The sequence below is a fragment of the Hemiscyllium ocellatum genome, chromosome 10 (genome assembly GCF_020745735.1).
Source record: "Hemiscyllium ocellatum isolate sHemOce1 chromosome 10, sHemOce1.pat.X.cur, whole genome shotgun sequence".
In the NCBI taxonomy this organism is placed as follows: domain Eukaryota; kingdom Metazoa; phylum Chordata; class Chondrichthyes; order Orectolobiformes; family Hemiscylliidae; genus Hemiscyllium; species Hemiscyllium ocellatum.
In genome coordinates, this window is record NC_083410.1 from 44370082 (window position 1) to 44394333 (window position 24252).

At 37.7% G+C, this 24252-nt stretch overlaps 1 protein-coding gene across 1 annotated transcript in view; it reads left to right on the top strand.

The window, feature by feature from the left end:
• gpatch2 (G patch domain containing 2) overlaps positions 1-9467 on the top strand; it is a 298747-nt gene extending 289280 nt beyond the window's left edge. The window contains exon 8 of the mRNA XM_060831453.1: positions 8622-9467. Coding sequence (XP_060687436.1) covers positions 8622-8791 — 170 coding nt within the window. The 3' untranslated portion in view covers positions 8792-9467. The remainder of the gene's footprint in view (positions 1-8621) is intronic.
• The last annotated feature ends 14785 nt before the right edge of the window (positions 9468-24252 follow it).

Genomic DNA, 24252 nt, shown 5'->3' on the forward strand with positions numbered 1-24252 from the left:
TGTCTGCAAAGGTCCCAGAGACAACTGCCTGTATTTAATAATACTGTGTGAGAGGATACATATTAAAGAAGTTATCTTGAATATTTTGTAATTTATCCCTTTTCTCCTTTGGGAACTAATAATTATTTGTCAAAGTATTGTTTTCTCAGAAATCTGTCTTTGCAGAGAATTTTTTCCCCAATTGATGTATATTTATTTTTGTTCTATTATTTTGAGAGAAAAATATGTAGATTCTCAAACTGTATGTGTTAACCAGACTTGCATCTTATCGAAATTGGTTTTGCTTTGTAATAAATCAATAAGTTTATTGTTGGTTAAAGGAACTGGGTTGATGGATTTTTTTTATTCTGCACCTAACATAAGGGATGTATACAGTTTGTTATTTTGGTAACTGGGAAGTTTTGACCAGTACTAGGACTAGAGAGGGAGAGTATACTACTCCAATCTCTATTGTAACATTGTGAGTATGACTGGTAATTTTAAATTGGTTGTAGGGCAGCTGTTAACACACTGAGCAAGTACTGTTTGATTGTGGAATCATACCTAACAACAACAATTTTGTTTTGGGTATATTCCTTCATTTGTTAATAAGAGGTACAATATAGATTGTACTCAACCAGGTCTTATTTGCAAAGTCTATATCAGCCCCAACCACCATCCTTGTTCCCTGATGGTTTGGAATTTTTCATTCTTGCATGTCGCATGGAACACAAAGTAAAACTTTTAACAAGGAGAGATTGAGCAATTTAGGCCTATACTCCCTAAAGTTTAAAAGGATAAAGGGAAATTGTACTGATTTATATAAGCTGCAAGAGGGGATTGACAAAATAGATGGAGAGAGGATTGTTGGAGTTGCTGATGGCTGAAGAGAACTGTTAGTTGAGGAAGCAGTTTCCACAGTCAGAATCATGACTTTCATGCTCATGATAACCAGATAAGATAATGAAGTGCCTCGTAGAAATCTTAGTGGGAAACAGAAAACTTAATATTTGGTAAAATGAGAAGGAAAAGTCTGATCCCACTATTATAAAAAGCTTTGTAAGGAATTGTTATTACATATTATACATGTAAATATACTGAAATTATAACAGAGTGATAGTTATGTACAACAAGGAAACAGACCCTCTGGTTCAACTCATCCATGTCAACCAGATATCCTAAATTAATCTAGTACTATTTAGCCCATATCCCGCTAAACCTTTCTATTCATATACATCCATCTGCCTTTCAAATGTTGTAATCTACAGCCTCCGCCACTTCCTCTGGCAGCTCATTCCATACACACACTACCTTCTGTGTGAAAAGGTTGTCCCTTTTAAATCTTTCCCCTCTCACCAGTTCTGGACTCCACCAACTCTGGAAAAAGACCATTGCAATTCACCATATCCATGTGCCTCATGCTTAATAAATCTCTATAAGATCGGCCCTCAGCCTTTTGATGCTCCAGGGAAAACAGCCCCAGCCTATTCAGCCTCTCCTATAGCTCAAATTCTCCAACCCTTCAAAGTTTCACAACATTCTTCCTATTAGTAGGAGACCAAACTTATGTGCAGTATTCCAAAGGTGGCCTAGCCAATGTCCTGTACAACCACAACATGACCTCCCAACTCCCATACTCATGCAGTGGCTCATAAAGGCAAGCATATCAAATGCCTTTTCCTCTATCCTGTCTACCTGCGACTCCACTTGCAATGAACTATGAACCTGCACTCCAAGTCTCCTTGTTCAGCAACAATACCGAGCATTTTACCATTATATGTATAAGTCCTGCCCTGATTTGTCTTTCCAAAATGCAAACATCTCACATTTATCTAAGTTAAACTCCATTTGCCATCCCTCAGCCCATTGACCCATCTAATCAAGGTCCGATCTTATTCTGAGGTAACCTTCTTTGCTGTCCACAACAGCACCAATTTTGGTGTCATCTGCAAATTTGTAACCATCCTCCATTGTTCACATCTAAATCATTTATATAAATGACAAAAAGCAGTGGATCCAGCATCCATCCTTATGGCACAGTGCTGCACATAGGCCTCCAGCCTGAAAAGCAACCCTCCACCACCTCTGAATCCTACCTTCAAGCCAGTTCTGTATCCAAATGGATAAGAGCGACTAAAAAAATATAATCTGAGGGAATTTAGCTAAACTCTTTGAGACAAATGGCTGTAGATAGTGGAGAGAATTCTCCATCCCATCAGCAGAATGCTGAAGGACAAATAGTGTAAACACCAAGGACCAGAGTATATATGACGAATGATATGTAATGAAGGGTATAAACATAACCTCATGAAAGTGCGTTGGAAAACAACATTGTTAGAGGGACAATTATAAAAATTACTTAGCCATTTTGATCTCAGGAAAATAATCACAGCTCCAGAAGATAACAAACATCATCCTCTCAGTATGATGCTGCTGGCAACCGTCTGGTGGCAATAGTGATGTCAATGTTGCCTGTAAATGTTGTAATGTGGAATATATAAATATCTTGTATTTTTTTGGAAAGGTAGAGTATCCTAGAGCCCTCTCCTATATTGTGTGGTAAGGAACTTTGAATAAAGATTGATTTATGCTACTGAACATGGGACTCAGGCTCTTCTTAAAATTCCTCTCTAACAAGGATGTTTCCCTTTGTGGATCAATGTAAAATGAGAAGTATAGTATTAGGCTAGAAGTGGCAGATTTAAAACAGAAATGGAGAGGAATTACTTCTCTCAAATGGTCGTGAATCTGTGAAATTCCAGAGTGTGTTGGATGCCAAGTCAGTGAATAACTTTAAAGAGGAGATAGATTTTTAATTAGTAATGGGATAAAGGCTATTGGGAGCAGACAGAAAAGTGGAGTTGAGTTCTGTAGTCCTCACTTTCTCCACTATGATGAGATCAGCCAGGATTGTATTGAGTGGTGGAGCACTCAAGGGGCTGAATTGCCTCATCCTGCTCCTCGTTCTATGTTCAGCATTATGTTTCTTTTTTCAGCAATATTCAAGTTCTGTGTTACCAGATAATTAATTCATTCAATAAGTTTTATTCTCAAGTTTAGACAGTTGGGAATTTATCAAATCAAGGTATTTACAATGATAAAGTCAGAAGTCACAGGACACCAGGTTATAGTCCAATAGGTTTAATTGAAATCGCAAGCTTTCGGAGCATAGTCCCTTCATCAGCTGAATTGCTAAGCTCCAAAAGCTTGTGATTTCAAATAAACCTGTTGGATTATAACCTGGTGTTGTGTGACATCTGACTTTGTCCACCCTACTACGGCAGCAACACCTCCACATCATACAATGATAAATGGATTGTTTGGGCAGGCTCAGAGAAACTATTCCCCCTGATGAAGACATTGTCTTAAAATTAGAGATTAGCCATTTAAGAGTGAAATTGAGAAACAAAGACTTACTTGAAATTTGGACTCTTTCCAACAAAAGAGTAGCTTTGCTAGATCCTTTTAAATTTCCCAGATTGAGACATTTGGTTTTACAAGGTAAGCTTATCAAGGTATATGGATTAAAGGTGGTAAATGGCATTGAGGTATAGATCAGTCACAACCTTGATTTGATGGCAAAAGAGGCTTGAATGACCATCACTCTTTCTATGTCAGTGTCTGCCTGTACTTGGTAGTCCCCTGCACTTGCAACAAAATCCCATTTCCCACTGGCCAAAGCTATCCATAATTGTGCATCTTGACGGGAAGGATATCCATGATCTATTCAGTTCTACCAAAGTTCACTCAGGTGATACATGCACAGTTATATGTTCTCAAATGAAGCCTGAAATAAACAGATGGTATAAACAAATGCTTTCACAGACACAGGCAAAGAACGGCCATCTGGAAGAGATGGCCGTAGGTCGTCTTGAAATAGACTGTGTTAATCTTTGGGTGATACAAAATAAAGATCTGTGAATGCTGGAGATCTGAAACAAACAAAGACAGATATTGCTAGAGCAGCTTAGCAGGTGTGGGAGCATCTGTGAAGAGAAAACAGTTAACATTTCAAGCCCTCTGACCCTTTAGAAGTGAAGGGTCACTGGCCTGTTGCCAAACATGCTGAGTTTCTTGAGCAATTCTGTTTTTGTTTTTTTTTTGTAAATATATTTATTAGCAATTTTTTTTAACTTTACAAACATATAAAATTATTGAAAAATACAATCAATAACAAATATCAGTATAATAAAAAGAAAAACCAAATTACAATACAACTACTGTCTACTAACTACTAACCACCCTATAATGCAAACCCGAACACTGTGCAAAGCAACACCAAAAAAAAAGAAAGCAAAGCAAAAAAAAACGACAAAATACAGAACAGCTATGCTCGGCACAAAGCTCCCAAAGGAATGGGAGAATTTTATATATACCCGTATTAATTCAGGGCCCAGGGCTTGACCAGTCTAACCATTCTAGTTAAACAAATGCCCTAGTTAAGGTAACTGACAAGTCTATATCCAACTAACTCAAGTAGGGCTGCCATGTTTTATAAAAATGGTCTGTTGTGTGGTGTACCATGTTTGTAAAAAAAAAGTCCAAGGGAATGTGTTCCATAATTAATTTCTGCCATCCCAGCAAGCCCGACGGGTTCTCAGATACCCAATTCATCAGAATATTCTTTGGTGCACAGTATGCAAGAATATTAAATAGTTTCTTCCCATGCCCGTCTAAAGATAGTAAATTCGATAGACCTAAGAGGAGAGATATCGGGTCTACTTAACTTCAGTTCTCAATACCCTCCTTATCTCTCCCTCCACAGCGCTTCAATAAACACGGAGCCTGTGCTGTCCAGAAGCAATGAGTAAGAGTACCTACATTTATTTTACATTTGGGGCACACTGAAGATGCCCCTTTTTTAAACTTCGCCAGAAGGTCTCTTGTTAAATGAGCCCTGTGCAGAACTTCACTGCGTAGCGCATGTCTTGTTACAGATTGAGATCTTTCGAGTATTCTCCCATATGCTCTCCCATGTTTCCGAAGAGATCTCCACTCCTAGCTCTTGCTCCCAGACCTCACATAACCAATTAATGTCCTGCCAGGCCCTGCCAATCAGCAGGCAATAGAGTGCCTGCTCCCGAAAGAGTGCTTGTGGAACATAGCCACAACCTCTCTGTATCGGGCTTATAGGGCTTAGTGAGAAGCATAGTCTTCTTCTGGATGAAATCCCTAACCTGAAAAAAAAGGAAAAGATCTCTGCTGGGCAACCCGTATTTGCAGCTCAGTTGCTCAAAAGACATCATAACCTCCTGTTTTTGTTTGTTTAAGTCATCAGGTGTTGATCTGGACAAAATCTGTCTCCTACACACTGTTCATTTGAAAGCTGCATATAGGTAATTTCAAATGGAAATGTTTAGCTTTCATTTCCTGCTAATGTGTAATCTATGCTTGGAAAATCTGATACGAATTGCATCATAACTTTACTACCAGACCATCCATTTTAATTAAAACACAGTTATCTATATCTCATAAACCTCTAATTATAAGAAATTCCATTATTATGCAGTAGTGAATGTTACTTCACTTTAAGACCATTTAGTTAAGTCTGGAAGCAAAATAAACCAACAAACAAGGAATGATACAGAAGACAGAAAAAGTATTTTATTAATCCCAGCTTTAAAGGCACCCGAGATTATTCAGATTGGGCTTTTGTATTGATTAATGTTGACTTTTAAACCAACAAATGAAAAACAATTCAGCCAAATTTATATTAAGTAGAATGTACAATATGCATATGTGTGAAGATCATCAATGTTTTTGTTTCAATTATTATCTACTTTATATGGCTATGCCTTTAGAAAGGAAGCAAACTTCATTTGTTTTGCAACCGCAGAGGATAAGGGATTTAGTGTGCCGCTTGTATGAACATTTATTTCCCCCTATTGCCTCGAAACTAGAGTGCTTTTTGAATGACCAGTATTATACTTTCAAATGGATTTTCTGGGAATTTACTCTTCTGCCTTGTAAGGAAATCCATGATGAAATGCTCAATGAAAATCGATACAGTCTGTCATTTATATTTGATATCTAAGCCCTTACCTGCATTTTAATATATAGAGTTGTCCTAAAGGTGCAGTTTGGTTAAAAGCTAGTTTGTATTTATTCAATGTAAAACCTTGACAGAATATATTTCATCTTGCAGTCACAGATCTTTATAAAACATTGCCAGAAATCTTATGGCCTGTTTGATGATAGACTGACAGGTATCCAGGCTTACCTGAAACAGGTTTTCATAGCAGTAACTGTGACAGAGATAAAAACAAAACCATTAGAATAATTTTCCGTCTGATAGGATATTGTGTAATAACTGTGTTTCATCCGTCCATTAAGCTGTTATAACATCAGAAGGTGATTAAGCAGATGTCTAGCTTCTGGAAACTGTAGACCTATGATCTGGGATTCAGTTTATAGTCTGATGGAGAAAAACATGAACTGTGGTACTGTAGTCTAGAAGACATAGCTAAATGGCTGTGTATAGGTGTATTTTTAACAAGCCTGCTTTATGCATATATACAGGTCAGATTTAATTTTGAGCAGATATTCAGCATTTCAAATAAATTGGTAAAGTATAATTGAAATATTGCGTAACTATATAATGTTTCAAATGGATGTTTTGCTGTTAATATTTCTCTTAAATGTCACAATATTCTGGCAGCTATAATATTTATGTCACAGTACTGTGCTGTAAAGCTATTTGTTATTTGAAGGTTTATTACCAGTGCTGCTTAGAAATTAATTTTAGAAATATTTTGATATTAATATACAGTACCTAGGAAAATACATGCTGGGTTACCTTCTTCAAAGCCTCATAGTCATAGATTCACAACTCATATCTGCATCACACTGTAAGTTATGTTATTTTGATGAGATGTTTCATCAATTGGTCAGACTACCAGAGTCAATTGGACACTACTTCAAGTAATGAAGCATCCAGACTCAACAAAGGAGATATTGGCAACCAATTTTGCTTAGGAATTTCGCATTCTGTTGAACGTTACTGAGGCTGGATGTGACTAAGCACTATTTGGTAGAAGGGAAGGAAACGAGGGTGTTAGAAATTACTTGTTCTGATGAAAAGTCACTGGACTCAAATGTTAACTCTGCTTTCTCCCCACAGGTACTGTCAGACCTGCTAAGTTTCACCAGCAAATTCTGTTTTTGTGTCAGATCTCCAGCATCTGCAGTTCTTTGTTTTATTATTGAAATTATTTGTACTTGCAGATATTGTTTAAAATTTGGTCTTCTAAATTTTTAACTTGTCCTTCTTGATACATAAAGTGTACTTTTTGAATACCAGATTCAAAACTGATATTCAAAGCAGATATTCAGCATTTCAAATAAATTGGTAAAGTATAATTGAAACATTGCATAAGTATATAATGTTTCAAATGGATGTTTTGCTGTTAATATTTCTCTTAAATGTCACAATATTCTGGCAGCTATAATATTTATGCCACAGTACTGTGCTGTAAAGCTATTTGTTATTTGAAGGTTTATTACCAGTGCTGCTTAGAAATTAATTTCTAATTAATGGTTATTTGAAGTAATGTAACAACATGAGAGGTTCCTTTGATGACTCTAAATCATGTAGATGTGAATAATCCCTGGCTTGTTTTACTAAATATGTGTTGAGAATGTTTAGAATTGTGAGGGGTCTGAGTGGAGTGAATTGGGACCAGAGGACATTGATTTCTGATACTTGGTAAAAGAAGCAACAACAACATGTGAAGAGACTTTTCACGATGTTTAGGATCCAGAAGTCATTGCTTCGGAATAGTGTGGAGGCAAACTTGATTGTGGATTGTGAGGGGAAATCTGGGTGGGGGAAGAGAAATTTGCAGTGCTGCAGGGAAGGGGACAGTAATAAGCCTGGATGGGTTGCTTTTGCAGGGAGCTGGTTTGGATGCAACCAATTGAATGGCCACTTTCTGTAGCAATTCTAAGTTCAGAAGGAATTTGCTTAATATTTTCTATTATCTCTCCTGTTAATGTCCATTTTGTTGGAAGTCAAAGTCATTTGGAATTGTTTGGCATTTTGAGAAAGAGAAATGTTCCTGAAGTGCCAGATGATAATTACATTTACTCCATGTTCACTTGATTATCGACAAACCTATAGGGTTTAACAGCGGTGTTCCTCTCACCCTTTGTTCTATAATGGTGATGTCTGTTGTCTATGTTACAACAATGGCTGTAATTTACAAGCATTTCATTGGCTATAGTTTGCTTTGGTTCATCATGAGGATGTTAAAGATGATATATAACTTTGTTTCAATGCTGCTGTTTTGATCTTTCATGTTCTAGTAGATTGGCAATTCTTCAAGCTTTTTCCTTCTTTCAGAGTAGGCCGCACTTGAGACTAGGAAGTCCACAGTGTGAGAACTGATACTAATGTCATTATTTTTAATTCACATGCAGTGCAATCTCTTACCAGTTCCAAATCAACTTCTAAACAGTGCGAAACCTCACTGACCTTTTGTGAACCTAGGTGTGATATCATTGGGTTATCATGTGATAAGATTGAATATTTTAGCAATTTGTCAAATAATTTTTTAAAAATTAAATATTTTAGACTATAATTCAGATTATTCTGCTCTTTTCCACATGTCTATGCTGATTAAATCTCTCTGTCTTAATCCTAGGGGTTGTTGGTGAAAATGCCCAGCCTATCCCAGAAACCAACATCGGCAGTCAAATGCTGCAAAGCATGGGTTGGATTCCAGGCACTGGCCTCGGACCAGACGGCAAAGGGATCGCTGAACCCATTAGAGCTTTACGGCGACCAAAAGGGGTCGGACTTGGCTTTTGCTGACAGGCAAATACTTAGCTCAATGGAAAGAACTCCAACCATAACTCAAAAAAACAGGAAGACAATGGTATATGTGGTCACAAAATTACGTCCTTCAAACATTATCCTTAATTTGTGTTTTGAATTCAGCACACGTGCTTATTTCTGGGTAGTTGTCAATGCTGATTTACTGTATTAGTTGTTATGGAGGTTTCTAGATATTAGGAAGTGAATTTAATTGCTGTACACTGATACACAAGGCCAAAGGTTTTAGCAGCCATTATTCCATTCTATCCAAAAGGTGGTGATTGCAAGTTGACTGAGGCTGCAGATGTGAATTTTTTATGAAATATGGCAGTAGTCTGACTCTTCCAATCCCCATAACATGAATATCTCTGAATGATTTGCAAGTTTGTCATTATATTGCTACTACTGTATTGAAAAGATAGAGATAGATGTCTTGAATGGCAATAACACTGCTCCAAAGAGAACTCGAACTAAATGCAACCTGTATAAGCAGTTCAGAAATACTTTTAGTGACTCCTTAATATCTGGAAGCCTTTTTGATTTTGTTAAAGTAAATTTATTTCAAATTTAATGTTGTGTTTTGTTCCACTCAAACAAAAGTATGTACACTGATGGGGAATGAAAGGGTTTTATTAGCATGACAAAAAGAATAAAGAGAGACTTAATTGTTAAATATGTTGCTTACTTCAGAACGTTTACTTCGAGTTCAGTTGAATTTTAGATTTCATTTTGTCAATTGAGCGTTCTATCTTGCTAAAACTTTTACACATGCCAAATTGAAACCATGTGTTACAATGACCTACTTTGGTAAGGTCCTAGTTGCTCTGCCATATTGGACAGTGATTATTGTGATTATACTGAGCATTCGAGTATTTTATTCTGGAAAAAGAGAGCCAGCAGACAGCTGATTACTGAACTTGACTATATCTTGTTCTTTAATCAGTTTAATGTGCTAAATTCTTGCAAATAGAACTGGTTTTAGATTTCTTCACAGATCGCGTCAGCTAACAGCCTTTTTAAAATCCTTACACAGTCCAGTTTCTGAACAGTGCCATGCATTTTAGAAATATAATCTGTTTATTGGATTCTCTCCTAAATTAGATGTTTTGATTTAGCTAATCTACCCATTAATTTGTACTACAGTTTGTGAGAAATTACCTTACTTAATATCATAAATGATGTTAAATCTAAAAAACAAATTCTGTTTAATAAAACAGAAAACAGTTCCACATATTTGATCATGAATTATAAATCTTTCATAGATTTTGTAGCGCTTTCTTGTTATTTTGTTCTATGACAAAGGCCAAAGTACCAACATGTAACAGCCAATGTCCTGAATATCTGCCTGAGAGGTACTCCAGATGTTGCCCCAAAAAGCATATTCTACAATCAAAACTGATATACTTTTAGCAGTGTCGCAATTTGTATAAGTTCTGTGCAGTTGCAAGTCAAGAGAAGCTATATAAAATGTTGTGTAATGGTGAAAGGATTACAAAGGTAAGATCAATACCCCTGTACACAGTCTGAGCAAAGAGAGTAGATTCAGAAAAAAATGCAGTTAATTGCAGGGATTTCTGAGATCATAAGTATAAATAGAAATTTACGTGGGGGTTGGAATTTACTTAATGCAGTAGTTAATTAAATTGAAGTTCTTGTTCTTTGATTTCTCAAGTAGAAGTGAATTTAATCTCAGTTGAAAGAACTACGGTGAAAGGGACTGACAATTTTGTTTTAATTTTCAATATTTTTTTCCATTTTATTCCTGGGCTAGTTTAGTTTTGAAGTTTTTCTCAGTTTCTTAATTCTGTCAGTTTGTATCTAAATTGCACTACTTGATGGTTTAACATTTTCCTGATTCATAATTAGACAACAATATGAGAGTCCTTTAGTGGACCAAGAAGGAAAAAGCCAGTGTTCTGTTCTTTAGAATGTGCAGTTATTGTTTGAAAGATGATTTTTATTATCTTACATTCCACAGAGTGTTAACTTAAGAACAGAGCAGGCATATCTGTGTCAAATACCTTAATTGGACAACTCTGCTTCATGACATATCTTAAAAAAAAACAGAGCTACAGGGTCGTCGGGCTGAAACATGTGATATGAGCGATAAAAGAAAATCTGCCCTCTGTTATAAATGAGCCCAATTATAGGCATATTGTTATTGCTCCAGAGGCAGTAGTTTTGCATTCTGTGAGAAGTAATGGAGTAAATCACAAGCAGTTCTAATGCAAAGAAATGACATAACATTGGGACATTATGGTGTGCAATAGATCTGAATTGACAAAAACTACTTAAAATCAATATATATAAAAAAAGTATTATGTTAATAACTATTGTCTGGAAGGATGATTGGGGTAATTTACCCATAACAGGAGAGTTATCTGTTGTTGATATGGTATAACTAATTTTCTTTTTCATTTCTTGAAGGACTGGAGCAACTTATGAATGAAAAAGCAATAGGCCAAATTTCCAGCCTATGTTGCATGAGTCTTTAAAATCAAATCCTGTTTTGTTAACAACATTATATTAGAAAGAAAACTTGTAATCGTGCAGTTTGAGCTCTTTTTTTTCAGTCTGACAATTCTGGTGGTGGCATCGAGCAATCAAAATCAGGAATGAAGTTCTAGGTGTTTTCTCTCACATTGTACTATTGTCCCAAATTCCAATAACAATTTCAATTGGATATAATAATGGCGTATAACCTGATTTGTCTTTTTTATGCATTTTGAGCTTGTTCTTGCTTTCAATGTGCACCTAGTGAAATGTCTTGTGCTTACTACAATATGATGTGTAGACCCTCAAATTTCTTCATAAGAAGATCATGTTCACTTAATAGTTAAGAATCAGCATTATTTCTCTGCACGAAATGTTTGAGAGAATGTAGCTGTTCTTAGACTTAATTATTTACCCAATAATTTGAAAGTGTACAAATAACCAACAAGATGGAATAATTCTCATCTGGCATTTTGCAAACAAACAAATAAATGAATACCCCACCTCCCATTTGTGTGATCATTCCCATTTATAAATTGATATTCTTACTCTTTTCATTGAACACCTATTAGTTACTTAATTTATTTTCCTAACTCACTGTAAAAACATTGGTCTTGAGTTTCCATTAAATTACATTGTTATTTTAAGAAATTTCAATCATAATTAGCCAAATCAGAGCAAATGCTAGAGAGAGTTAAATGCTAATTGTGTACAGTGTGAATTGAATGTGCACCAATTTTGTGTCTAGCTCAAAAAGCTCCATGGTGGGAACTGACCTGCCCCACCAAGCCCACACCCAGATCAAGGTAGTCACGGGTGACTTTCCACCAATTGTGTCAATTAGTGCGCCATCAAGAAATGTTAACGCTACATTGTTTTTTTTTCTGAGGCATATGATCACTAAAAAACATATTGAAAAAGATTTCAATTAAATAAAAGATAATTTATAGAAAGTTGACTCCTGGAGCCCCTTGTAACCATTGAATGGTTCTGTACATAATTTTAAATCATGTTTAGTTATTTAAGATCTGATTACGCACAGACAAGTGGTAGACTAAACACTGATTAAACATCCTTATTTGTGATAAGCATATTTTTAGCTGCATTAATACAAGTGTACCAGTTTACAGCTCTTAAATATTGTTGCAAAGCCAAACTCAGTTGAAAAGAAAATGCATTTTTCTTAATAAAAATACAGAAGTAGCACTCCAGTGACTTGAAATGTCAACATCTAAGATGGCTGAATACTTGCACAATTGTACAGCATAAATTCCAATGCCATTTTAAGAGGGGAGCCGTCATACCCTCCTCACCCAATTGTAACAATATATAAAGGAATATTGTTTCATTGCAAACAAGAGGTGTCCTAATATAGTGCCTAATTATGGTGGCTAATGACAGAAACTTGAGCAAAAAGGACAAATTTTGAGAATTATTGCAATTTTGAGTGCAATTTACTTACAGATTGCCAATTGTGCCAAAGCTGATATTCTACCTCTAAATATTCTTAAATTTGACAAGGTTGTGAGCATTACACGGCATAGCATTAATTAGCCTGCTGCCTATTCTGTTTGTAAGGTAACATTAGAGACCCTATTTTGCAAGTTCGGACTGCGAAAGCAATCTATTGCTGCCTCGAAGTCTGCCATTTGCTGTCTCCTTCCTCTTTTGCCCAGGCTGGAATCTCCTGCTGTGCCAGGCAACCTTACCCTTATGATTGCTTTCACCCCTGTTCAGTCGACTATTCCTTTCTGAACACAACCTTTCTCTTCTAGTCTCCCACCCAAATATACTCACCAGTTGCCTAGCCACTTCATTCCCAATCAACTTTATATTGTATCCTGGACACTGCCTTCCTCCCAAATGATTCATCTTGCTTCCCAGGGCACTCCCTGTCAACTTCACTCTCTCCCTGTTGATCATATCTCCCATTTACCTTGTTGCTGTCTCCCAATCATGCTTGTGCTCTCTTAGCCAGCATCTCCTATAATTGTTTTCTGTCATTCTCCCAGTCACATCCCTCACTCCTGACCAATTCCTTGCAGTCAACCCTCCTTCTTGACCACCTGTTCCCATCCCCCCACCACCACCCAGCTAAAATCTGCCAGCAGTACAGTTATCTGAATTTACAAGTTCTAGAGCAAATAATGAAGGAATGAGATATAGTACCATTTAACTTTTATTTTAACTTTTGGCCACCTGGGTAGTAAATAACACTCAACTGCTCTAACTGGTCCATACATTGTTAGTTCAACAGCATCGATGACAGACTCGCTCATGTTTATCTACATCCTAGTCATGTTAAAGAAACAGCTAGATGAAAGAATACTATGGCAATAGTGTCAAAAAGACAGATCCTATTTCCCTCTGAATTTGAATGCCAACTTTGTTTACTTAACCTAGTTAGATTAGAGAAGCAGTTGGAAGGTTAAAACTGAGTTATGTTAAGTTGTAACAACTGATGTGAAGGGTTCCTATTTTACCTCTGACTATGAAATTGACAGTATTAATCAGTTCTGGGCAATCATTCCAGAAAACCAGAGTGACTTCTAGTAGAATTGGCCTGACACTTCTGTATAATGTACTTGGAAATGCTGAGACATTCATTCACTTCTCTAAAAGTAAACAGCTGGCCTCAGACTGAAGATTTTATGCTATTGCAACCTTTCACAGCTGAGCCCAGTGGACTGAACCCAAGTTGAGATACTCACACCGTTAATTCCACACTTCAGCAGTAAAGGTTTCTGTTCTTTGATTGTGCAGGTGGCCTGTGACTCTCAAAAATTATGCTACAAAAGACTGCAAGCGCTTGGTTTGATGCCCAGTTTTTTTTTCATCTTGCAATCCCACTTATTTGAACATGACAGGCATTTGCAGGGCTATTCTTTTGCAAGAGAGAAAGGTATGTTGAAATGGGTGGTGAAAGTTAATAATGCAGTGTTCGGTTCCATTTGTAATTCCTCAGAAAAATAAGCAACATTTGCTTGCACATAGTAAAATTTGGACAATATTCAATTCTGGGCTAAGATGTGGCCAGGAAGATTCACGCCACATAAGGACCAGGCAATGACTATCTCCAACAAGAAACAGTTAGACCATCTTCTTCCTTGGTTTTCACAATTGTTCCTTTTTTGTTGCATTTTTGGTTTGGAATAGTTTGGTTTGCAGTTGAGAATTGAACTATGAACAACAGCTTGTTTTCAAAGAAGAAGGAATTTTAAAAAAGTAAACATATTGTTGGAAACTGGCCTGGGAAAATAACGGAGGTTAATTACTGCTGTAAAAACTTTGGAGACAATTCGGCATCAAGATTTTGTTATGTTCAGGGACTAGCTGCTGATAAGGTGTTGAATTGGTCAATCCAGGGAGGACTAGTGCCGGGCAGCCAAACACAAAGAACTTTGAAAAAGAAAGAGAAAACAAAGAGTGAACTGGCTCTCATTAGATTTTGGGCAGGCTAATTTATGGTTTTGCTCTCACTAGTTATTCTCCAGTTATTGACTTGTTGAAAGTTCTGAGAAAATAACCCCAGTTTGGAGTGATAAGGAAAAATCTGCAGAAGCTGTTTGCATTGATCATAAACATTGGAATTCAAGCAGATATCCATTCCTGTATGACTGTAAGACAATCTTCCAAAGAATTTATCATTGAATTGGTTATCAAACTAACAAATTATAATCTTTTTTTATTAGATTAGATTCCCTACAGGTCCTTTGGCCAAACAGCTCCACACTGACCCTCCAAAGACTAACCCATCCAGGCCCATTTACCTCTGACTAATGCACCTAACACAATGGGCAATTTAACATGGTGAATTCACCTGAACTGCACATCTTTGGACTGTGGGAGGAAACTGGAGCATGCGGAGGAAACCTGTGCAGACACGGGGAGAATGTGCAAACTTTCCACACAGGCAGTCACCCGAGGCTGGAATCGAAATTGGGACTCTGGTGCTGTGAGGCAGTAGTGCTAACCACTGAGCCACCATGCCACCCATTACAAAATGCTGCCCATCTTGCAAAAGCTCATCCCTTAACTGTGTCAAGTTTTGAGAGTGTAGGTTTGTAACCAAAGGAAATTCAGCTTTTGATTGTAGATATTAATTAGATTGTCTTGCTGTCATCTATTTTCTGCTACAGTTACATCATTAAAAATGAAGTATTGATTTTTGTGTAAGTTATAATCTTAGTGTCCAAGATTTGTTATTTGCAAAGTCTAGTTAAGAACAAATGAGCAATTTTGAGGCTCATTGAATGGTCTAAGACCATTGTGTTATGAATCCAGTGCTAGTAAGGCAGATTTGATTTGGCTTGCTACCCCTATGTCATAACAATACCACTACTAACATTGAATTTTCCCCTTCAAACACCCGGTGGTGTCATCATTGACCAGAAATAAAACAATTGGACTATTCACTCCAATACTAATCATTCAGTAGCAGGTCAGTGACAGAGAATGTTACATTATGTGGTTCTTCAAAGCTTTTCTACCACCTAAAAACTCAGGAATTTAACAGTCAATCTCCATTTTCCTAAATGAGTACAGCTCCAACAATGCAAAAGAGGCTTAACACTCGCCAAGAGAAAGCAACCTGCTTTATTGGTATACTATCCACTGCCTTAAATGTTCACACCCTCTTTCATTCAAAGTGCTATTTGTTTACCATCTACATGATACACTGCAGCAATTTGCCAAATCATCAACAGCATAGCTTTCCAAACAAGTAATTTATATTGCCGAAAGAAAAAGTGAAGTAACAGCATGGGAGGATTACCATCTTCAAGTATCCTTTCACACCACCCCAACTTGGAACTATAACTTCTTTTCTTCTTTGTCACGGCTAATGACCCTGTCCAACACTGTGGAGGGGACCTTCCATTGAGAAAAAAACTGAGGACATGTCAGACACACAGATGTCGAAGATGTGATGGAGAAACTGAGGGCTGGATTGGAGTCCTTACTGGATGCTGACAATGAGAAAGTATAGCTGAGGTAACTGAAGGAGTCAGTGAGCTGGTCATGGATATTGGTGGACAACCTGTCTTCAGAAATGGAAAAATCAGTAAAGGGAAGGGAACAAGTAAACATGGACCAGATGAAGATAAGAAAGGAAGAAATTGGATAGGAAATTGACTATTTTTTCTAATTCCAGATGAGAATTTAGACACAGCATTAATGATGTTGTCATTGTACCAAAGAATGAGTTGTGTTAGAGGGCCCAAGTAGGACTGAAGCAAGGAATGTTCCATAAATCCCACAGAGTGACAGGCATGACTGGGATCCATTCAGGTACCCATGGCCACAACTTTTACTTGGATGAAGTGGGATGAGTTAAAGAGAAGTAGTTTAAAATGTTAGCAAGCTCAGGCAGGCAGGGCAGACATGGCTGGGATGTATGTGATGCCCTAGCTATACATTTTACTTGACCTAGACAATTGCTCAACTCAGAACTCAGTCAGGCAAAGTCTCCCGGAAAAACAGCAGAAATATTTTTGGGATATCTTGAAAGGAACCCTCAAGATGTTGAGCATGCTACCAGTTTATAGGAAACCCTGACTTGTGACCAACGAAATGGAGAATGCTCATTCGGGAAGACATTGAATAAATTGATAGACAAAGTTGAGACAGGGACCACACAAACATTAAAACAACCTGTCCAGCCAAGCCTTTCAGTACCATCTGCCCCACATGTAGCAGAGTCTGCAGATCACAAATTGGACCTCTCAGTCCTTTCAATGATTCAAAAACAAATCATTCTTGATCTTGAGGGATTGTCTTAAAAAAAACACCAAATGGTTTACCTTACTTTTATTCCTGGGGAGCTGTAAGATAAAATAAACTTATTATATTCAAAATGCACTGTTGCAGCCACTCCTGGTACATTCAAATACAGCTAAATGAATTTGAAAACAATTTACCAAATTTCAGCATTGCTGGAGTCTAACAGACTGCCCCACTAATACAGCTAGCACTAAATGCCAGCACTGTAAGTAATAGGGTCAGATTTTATAATAATGATCTGCAAGTGGCAAGGAAATTTCTGAGCAAGATCTCTGATACTCATTTGCATGTAATCTTTATTGTTGCACCCTCTTGAGGAACAGTCAGGTACAGACACTAAATAGAACTTGGAAGAAGTTTGTGTGCTACTTAGAAGTAAAATACAAACAAAAGATTGGCAAGTATTTTTCAGGAGCTGTTTGGAACCATAGCTGGGGAAATCAGCCCTAGTATCTTATCACTCATTTTATACATCGATGGATAGTAAACTGGCTATCTTCGTTAATATCTTCCACAGTAGTCTGGCAGATTGCAGTACTTCAGCAGCTCAATACGCTGATGACATTTACAGCAAACAAAGAACTGTCCCAGCTACTGGATTGTCTGAACATGTGTCTGAAACAAATGCGATGGGCTGGATTCTAGTCCTGGGGACATGACCCTGATGTTCAGCACACTTCCATATCCCAACATCAGTTTATTTTACAAATTGGCAATTGGTGGCCTGGGAGTGGGCACAGTGAAAGATGGCAGGCAGGTTCTGGGGCTGGAGGGTCAACAAGACACTTTCAACCCTGAGAAACTGTGTACACCCTACTGTGAAAGGTGGGAGGTACTGATATATGTATGTACAAGAGGACAGCACCATCTTGAGGCACCCTCTGAAGACCTTTCATAAAGTGGAGGAGAACTGGCCAGAGCTGCCTGATTCTCACTTGGAGTATGTTACCCAGCCTCACGGAGCTGCCTATCGCTGTAGCTGCAGTTACCTCGATATGAAAGGAGCAGGGACTGGAGCTTAAAATGCTGCCAGGTCATTTGCCCTCCTGCTCCTTCTATCCTTCACAGTTTGCCCCCAGGAGCCTCCTTAATGCATTGACTGGGCTTCTGCTGCCATTGAGCCAGATGCCTCAGATCCTGGCGTCGACTTATACTTTAATCGTTTTAACAGACTACCCTTTGCCTGCAGGAAGGTAGCTTCTACCCACCTGAATCAGTTTCTGCTTAAGGCAGTAACATGTCCACAAACAAGCTCGTCACACTCTCTCCCTGGTTCTGTCTATAATAGAAATCAAACATTTAGCCCCATTCCTCGCACAGAGCTTTATTAATGAGTTGAAGGTGAGGACAAATCTTCCAAAGCACATTCGGGTATGATTTATCAGAGCCGAGATGTGTACACATATTCTCGGAAATGTCATCATACGTACATGAGATGATTACTCAATGAATTGTCCTTTTCATTTACTTAATGCAGCAGAAAGCGCAAAAAGATTCACAATTCCCTTGCTTTATATACTGCAAATTATACGCAGCAACAATGGAAAATGCCTGGATGCAAAACAATTTGCAAAATTGTTCTAAAATTTGCAAAACATATATACAAAAGAACCAAATACAGAATGGATTGGTACTGAACTATTAAGTCACAAAAGAAGCAGCTACCAATCTCACAGACAACCACTATCTAGTTTTAAGAGGATCAACTCTAAAACAGGTAAGAGCTGTTGTTCAGTCATGCACCCATTTTATAAAGGCAAAATGACCATTATGGCTGGCATACAGGTTAAAATAAAGAAATATAATAGCATACTTGATATAAAGAAGTGTTTCATGGAATTGAGGCTTACACTAACTAATAGTGTAACCTCCTCAGCACTCTCAAAATCTGCCCTTGTGCAAAATAGGCAAACAACTTAATACCTGAATTTAAGTAACAAGACTCTGATCTTTCCAAACCGTGTCTCAAAAATCAGGACATTTAATTCATCATTTCAACATTTTTTAAGCTTTGTTTGAAAAGATTTTTTTTCTCTCTAGTATTCTGCATAGCTTTATTTGCAAGATTGGAGTGCTAGCTAAAAAGCACATCTAAAACAAAGCATTCACTTATCTAGAATGTCTAAAGCTAGAGTTCTCTACTGGAATAGGTGACAAAGGCCTAATTAATCAGTTTGCTCATTCAGACACTATAGCAATTAGTAGGTACATTTATTACAATGCACACGCTGCCAGCTTGAATCCAGAGTCAATTCCTGGAATTTAGTGGCTATTACTGTTAAAATGACAGTCTTAGAATGTAAGTCTGAATAATGGCTGCCTGACAGCCAATTTAATTACATTATCTACGTCTTCAAGATGGACGATGTTTTTCACAACTAGATATAGACCACCTACCTGTCACCTCTTACCCTCTAACTGGACAAACAAGTACCATTAAAAGCATGCTTGAGCCACAGTGTGTCACAAACATATCAAATTGTGAGCCTTGTGAATCATACTATATATTTACACGCTGATGACTCATAAGACCAAATGGTTTGCTTTAAGTGCTTTCTGTTCTGCTGGAAGCTGCATCTCATTTTAAATACCCATTTCTTTTGCTGTTTTTTTTTGCTGCAGTTGATATGCAATTGTCAACTGGACCATGAAGGCCCCTTCTGCTAGTCTCCTACCAAGCACAGACGCACCTGACATTTTGAGTTGTCCTGGCTTCCATTCTTCACAGTCAGCAACACTAAATGCCAGTTCTCCATTTGTATGCTCTAGTATTGCAGCGCTTGGCCTTTTCCATACTTGCAGCTCATTCCTCTGAGTCTTTGCATCCATTTTTAAATTTCCACATGAGATAAATCATACTGGTGTTCTATTAATATTATCAGCGGTGCATCTTAAGTTAGACTTTACATAAGTGCCATTCCAAAGTTATAGCATCTCTTTATATTTCACCTCTATAGTAAACATAGAATCTAAAGCAACTTTTTTTTTGTGAGCTTCTTTCAGAAGAAATTAAGCAACCACTCAAATTTTAGGATGATTAAGGAGAATTAAATTATAGTTGGAGTTAAATTATTATCATAAGTGGGAAATCAAGATGAAACAATAACAGAAATACTGAGCGTGCTGTATGTTTTTTGGAGAATTCTAAAAGCAGTCACGCGGAAGCTGCGCCTTGACTATCAGTTTGAGCATCACTGTCTGTCATTGTGATCAATAGCAGCAGTAATATATCAGCTACATCAATGAAATTCACTGAAGTGTTAGATTAATAGAAACAAAAAGTCAAGAATGAATTTCAGATTGTTTAGAGTTCAAGAACAGTCAAAATTAAACTTTTAAATTATCACCAGTTGCTCTCCCATGGCAGTCCATCAACACTATAAAGTTGAGTGCCAGAGTGCATGGGAAGAAAGGCTTGCAATTGTACAGCAGCTTGTCACACCTTTCTAAAACATCTCAAAGCACGGCATTTTTGTATTGACTTCATATAGAAGTAATTCTTAATAAAATACAAGCACATCCATATCTGACAAATGATGCAGGGACATAAATAGTTAGCTGTAAACTATTTTTGGTGGTGTAATTTTGTAGCGTTCATTCAGGAAATAGTGCTGGTTAGAGAACAGGATAACTCCCTTTTCTTTTTAGAAACAAAAGCATGGAAATTTAGCATGCACGTGAAGAAACAGTTTGGGTTTTTGATTAATTTCTTGCCTGAGTGGCAACACCACTGACAATGAAACACTAAGTTTTAGTATTGATTGTGTTCACTTTCTCGGACGAAGCTCAAGTACACCACTAACAAGTGGCACTCATCTGTAGGCAGTAGAGAATCTCTGCCAAACAGAATGCCAAGTGTTCAAATCCAAGAGTTCTGCCATTTGAGTTCACCAGCCGCGCACCCCCCCCGGTCAAAGTTAGGTTTGTCAGTTTTCTGCTTGGTTGGCAAAAGCAGGGGCCATTATGGCTGAATGCTCTATCTACAAGGAGTGAGCTGTCACAAGCAGCTCGTTTCAATATAAAGCATTTCCTATTGACCAAGTTTAAAGCAAAATTGGCAGAGTTGTTTGCAGCTGGATTTTCTGTCCAAATGAAACTGCATGAGATTAAATGGATATTTTCTGGAATCATTCACTGAAGCATATAGTACTAACTCAAGACCCAATCTCGACTATGCTGGAATAGTAGAGACTTTTCATAAATTAAAAGGATATGAGAATGATGAGGTCCCTGGAAAAATGGTAAGTTGCTCCATAACATTCTCCCATCCATAATTTTGCTCTTGTCCGTATTGCCTCCCCATCTTTGAAATGTTATTTTCACAGGAGATTTGCGAGACAAATTGACAACATTTCTCACCTTTTTAATCAGAAGGAGGACTGCTGAAGGAGTTTGGGGAAGAAATTTGTAGAGTACTGACAAATCAATATAAAGGAATTATTGAACATCACATAAATGGGCTAGCTCTTTTATTAAAATAATAGCCAAAGGAATGTCAGCTAGGAGTATTAAACATTCATTTGGAAATAGTCAACACTCATTCTTAGCCTATTTTTTAAACATAAAATATAAACATTAAAAGGAGGATAATAATTGCTTTCTGCACCGCATTTTATCAGCCTCATCAGGTATCATTTAGATTAATCACATTCAAAAATAAATTGTGTCGGGTTATGAGAGCTACAGCAAATAACATACTTTTTTATCCTTACCTTCCACTCCTACATCACATAGCAACAGCAGTCCCAGTGCAACATTCATTGCACTCACCAATACGTTTGCCAAACAGCATCATTAACAACAAATACTATTCAGAATAAGCGTACACACAGTAAACAATACTTCATCTCAAACTTTTTATATTCTATGCAAAAAGTTAAAAAAAAGAACAAACAGCTTGCAAGCATAGTAGAGTTAGTTGTTGCTGTTCATTTCACAGCTTTTCAAAAAACAAGACTCGTCCCCAAGATTCAAACAGAATTTCATAGAAATCTGTATCTACACTAAAAAGACATACTTCACCTCTATTGAAATTTTGTTGTGGACATGACATGACATCATTAGATGATGTATATACAAAAGTTACCCATTGAGAAAAAGGTTTCACTTCACTAATGTCTGAAGATTGGGTGTATCCAGCAGTCCCAGATGCATTGCTCACTTACCAGCTTGGGCTGATAAGTGGCAAGTAACATTTGCAATATTCAACTGCCAGGTAACCAGAAAGAATCTAATTGTCTCCCCTTGTTCACTGGCATTACCATCACTGAATCTCCCATTACCCACATCATTGATAGGAAACAGACTTGGACCAGCCTTATAAATGTTGTGGTGACAAGAGCAGCTTAGAGGCAAGGAACTCTGTTGCAAGTAACCACCTTCTGAGATTCCAATGCTTGTCCATCATCTCCAAGGCACATGGAGTGTAATGAAATGCTCTGTACTTGCCTGGACAGCTTTGTGTAGTTTCATCTACACTCAAAACTCTTGACACAAACCAGGACAAGTAGCCCATTTGATTGGCACCCCATCCACAACCTTCAATATTCACTCCTTTCACCACCTATTCAGAGTAGCTGCAGTGTGCTCCATCTCATCAAGAGTCCTCCAACAGCACCTTCCAAACCCATGACCTCTACCACCTAGGTGCACAAGGGAAGCAAATGCATGAGAACGCCATCACCTGAAAATTCACTTTGTGCCACAAAATCATTCTGACTCGGAACTATATCACCATGTCACTGAGTCAAGATACTGGAAGTCACTTCCTAACAGCATTGTGTGTGATTCTACTCCCAAAGAACAGCAGCTGTTCAAGAAGGAAGCTCATAACCACTTTTACAAGGACAGTCAGGGATGCTAGCCTAGATAGTGACACCCACTGTGGAAAAGTAGCAGTAAAAATGGTGCCAGTGTAACTAATGCCTGATTTGCCACTTCTAAAAGCAGCTTCAGTGACTTTCTTTTGTCAGACTTGTTAATGATACTCCAGTTTCAATGCCTTTCATCGTTCTTGTTGTCTCAGAGCAAAGAATATAGAGTCACATGGAATCACAGTCCTCTGACTATTCCAGCAACTCTTTCAAGCCTTCTAGAGGGATTAGGGGAGTATCATATGTGACTGCTTTTGAAGATGTAGCTTCTGGAGTTCAGTGTGAACAGGAGTGGGTCACTTAAATAATTGAACTATTCTGACATAGAATCCAAAACTGGTAGCAATTCAGATCATATGTTTGCAAATGGAGAATTTTTATTATCATTCAGCACATTGGCACAGAAAGGATGTTTCACTGCATTTGCCTTATTTATTGTAGTCAAAGCCTTACCAACAGATATATCTGGGATTCTGACTGACTGGCTGTAGATTAATGGCAATATTAGCTGTGAAATTATTGCCATCTCAATGAAATAAGAGTCTACAGAAAGGATCCACAATCCCCAAAAATGGACAACTCATGTTCCCAGTGAGGCTTGTGAGAGGATCAATGCAACTTGGTCGACCAACCTCATTCACATAATACCACAAGCTGTGACTGCAGTGACAGGTGCGGTAGCAAGATCCACTGTCTGAGAGGTGAACTGAGGTGTTTAGTCCAGGATTTGAGAAAGGCATACAATCAGGAGAGACAGGCAGCTGCTCTAAATCTTAGTAATGATATGCCTGTTTCTCCTGGCACCAGTTTAAGGTGTTTTCATTTAAATGTATGTTTCAGTAGCAGTTTCCAGTAACTCCTTTAAGAACCTCTGGTTGAACTGCATATAGCCCCAGGTTTTAAAAGCAGCAGGCCCAACTTCTGATGCATTCATTAAACTGATTTCTAACTTAGGCCCAGTGTAATTATCTAGGATCAGTTAGAATGATTGACCTAAGTCAATGCCAGCTTTTCAGACAATTGTCACAACACTTTCCTCCTGAGAGAATTCAGTGAAGACAGTGGAATAGCACCAGCTGCTGACTCCATTGGGGCAGCACTAACTGTAACAGTGCAGAACCAGGTCACAGTGTTCCATGCAAGCCTCAATATTAGAAATAATGTATGCATTTAACATATGACAGTCACCCCACGCTCTCAATGTTCTACTAGCTACATAACAATGCTCTTCTTAATCTGGCTTGCACATTCTGGATTAGTCTTTGGGTACGATCTGAGCATGTCACAGACAGGGGTCCAAGGCTGGTGGAG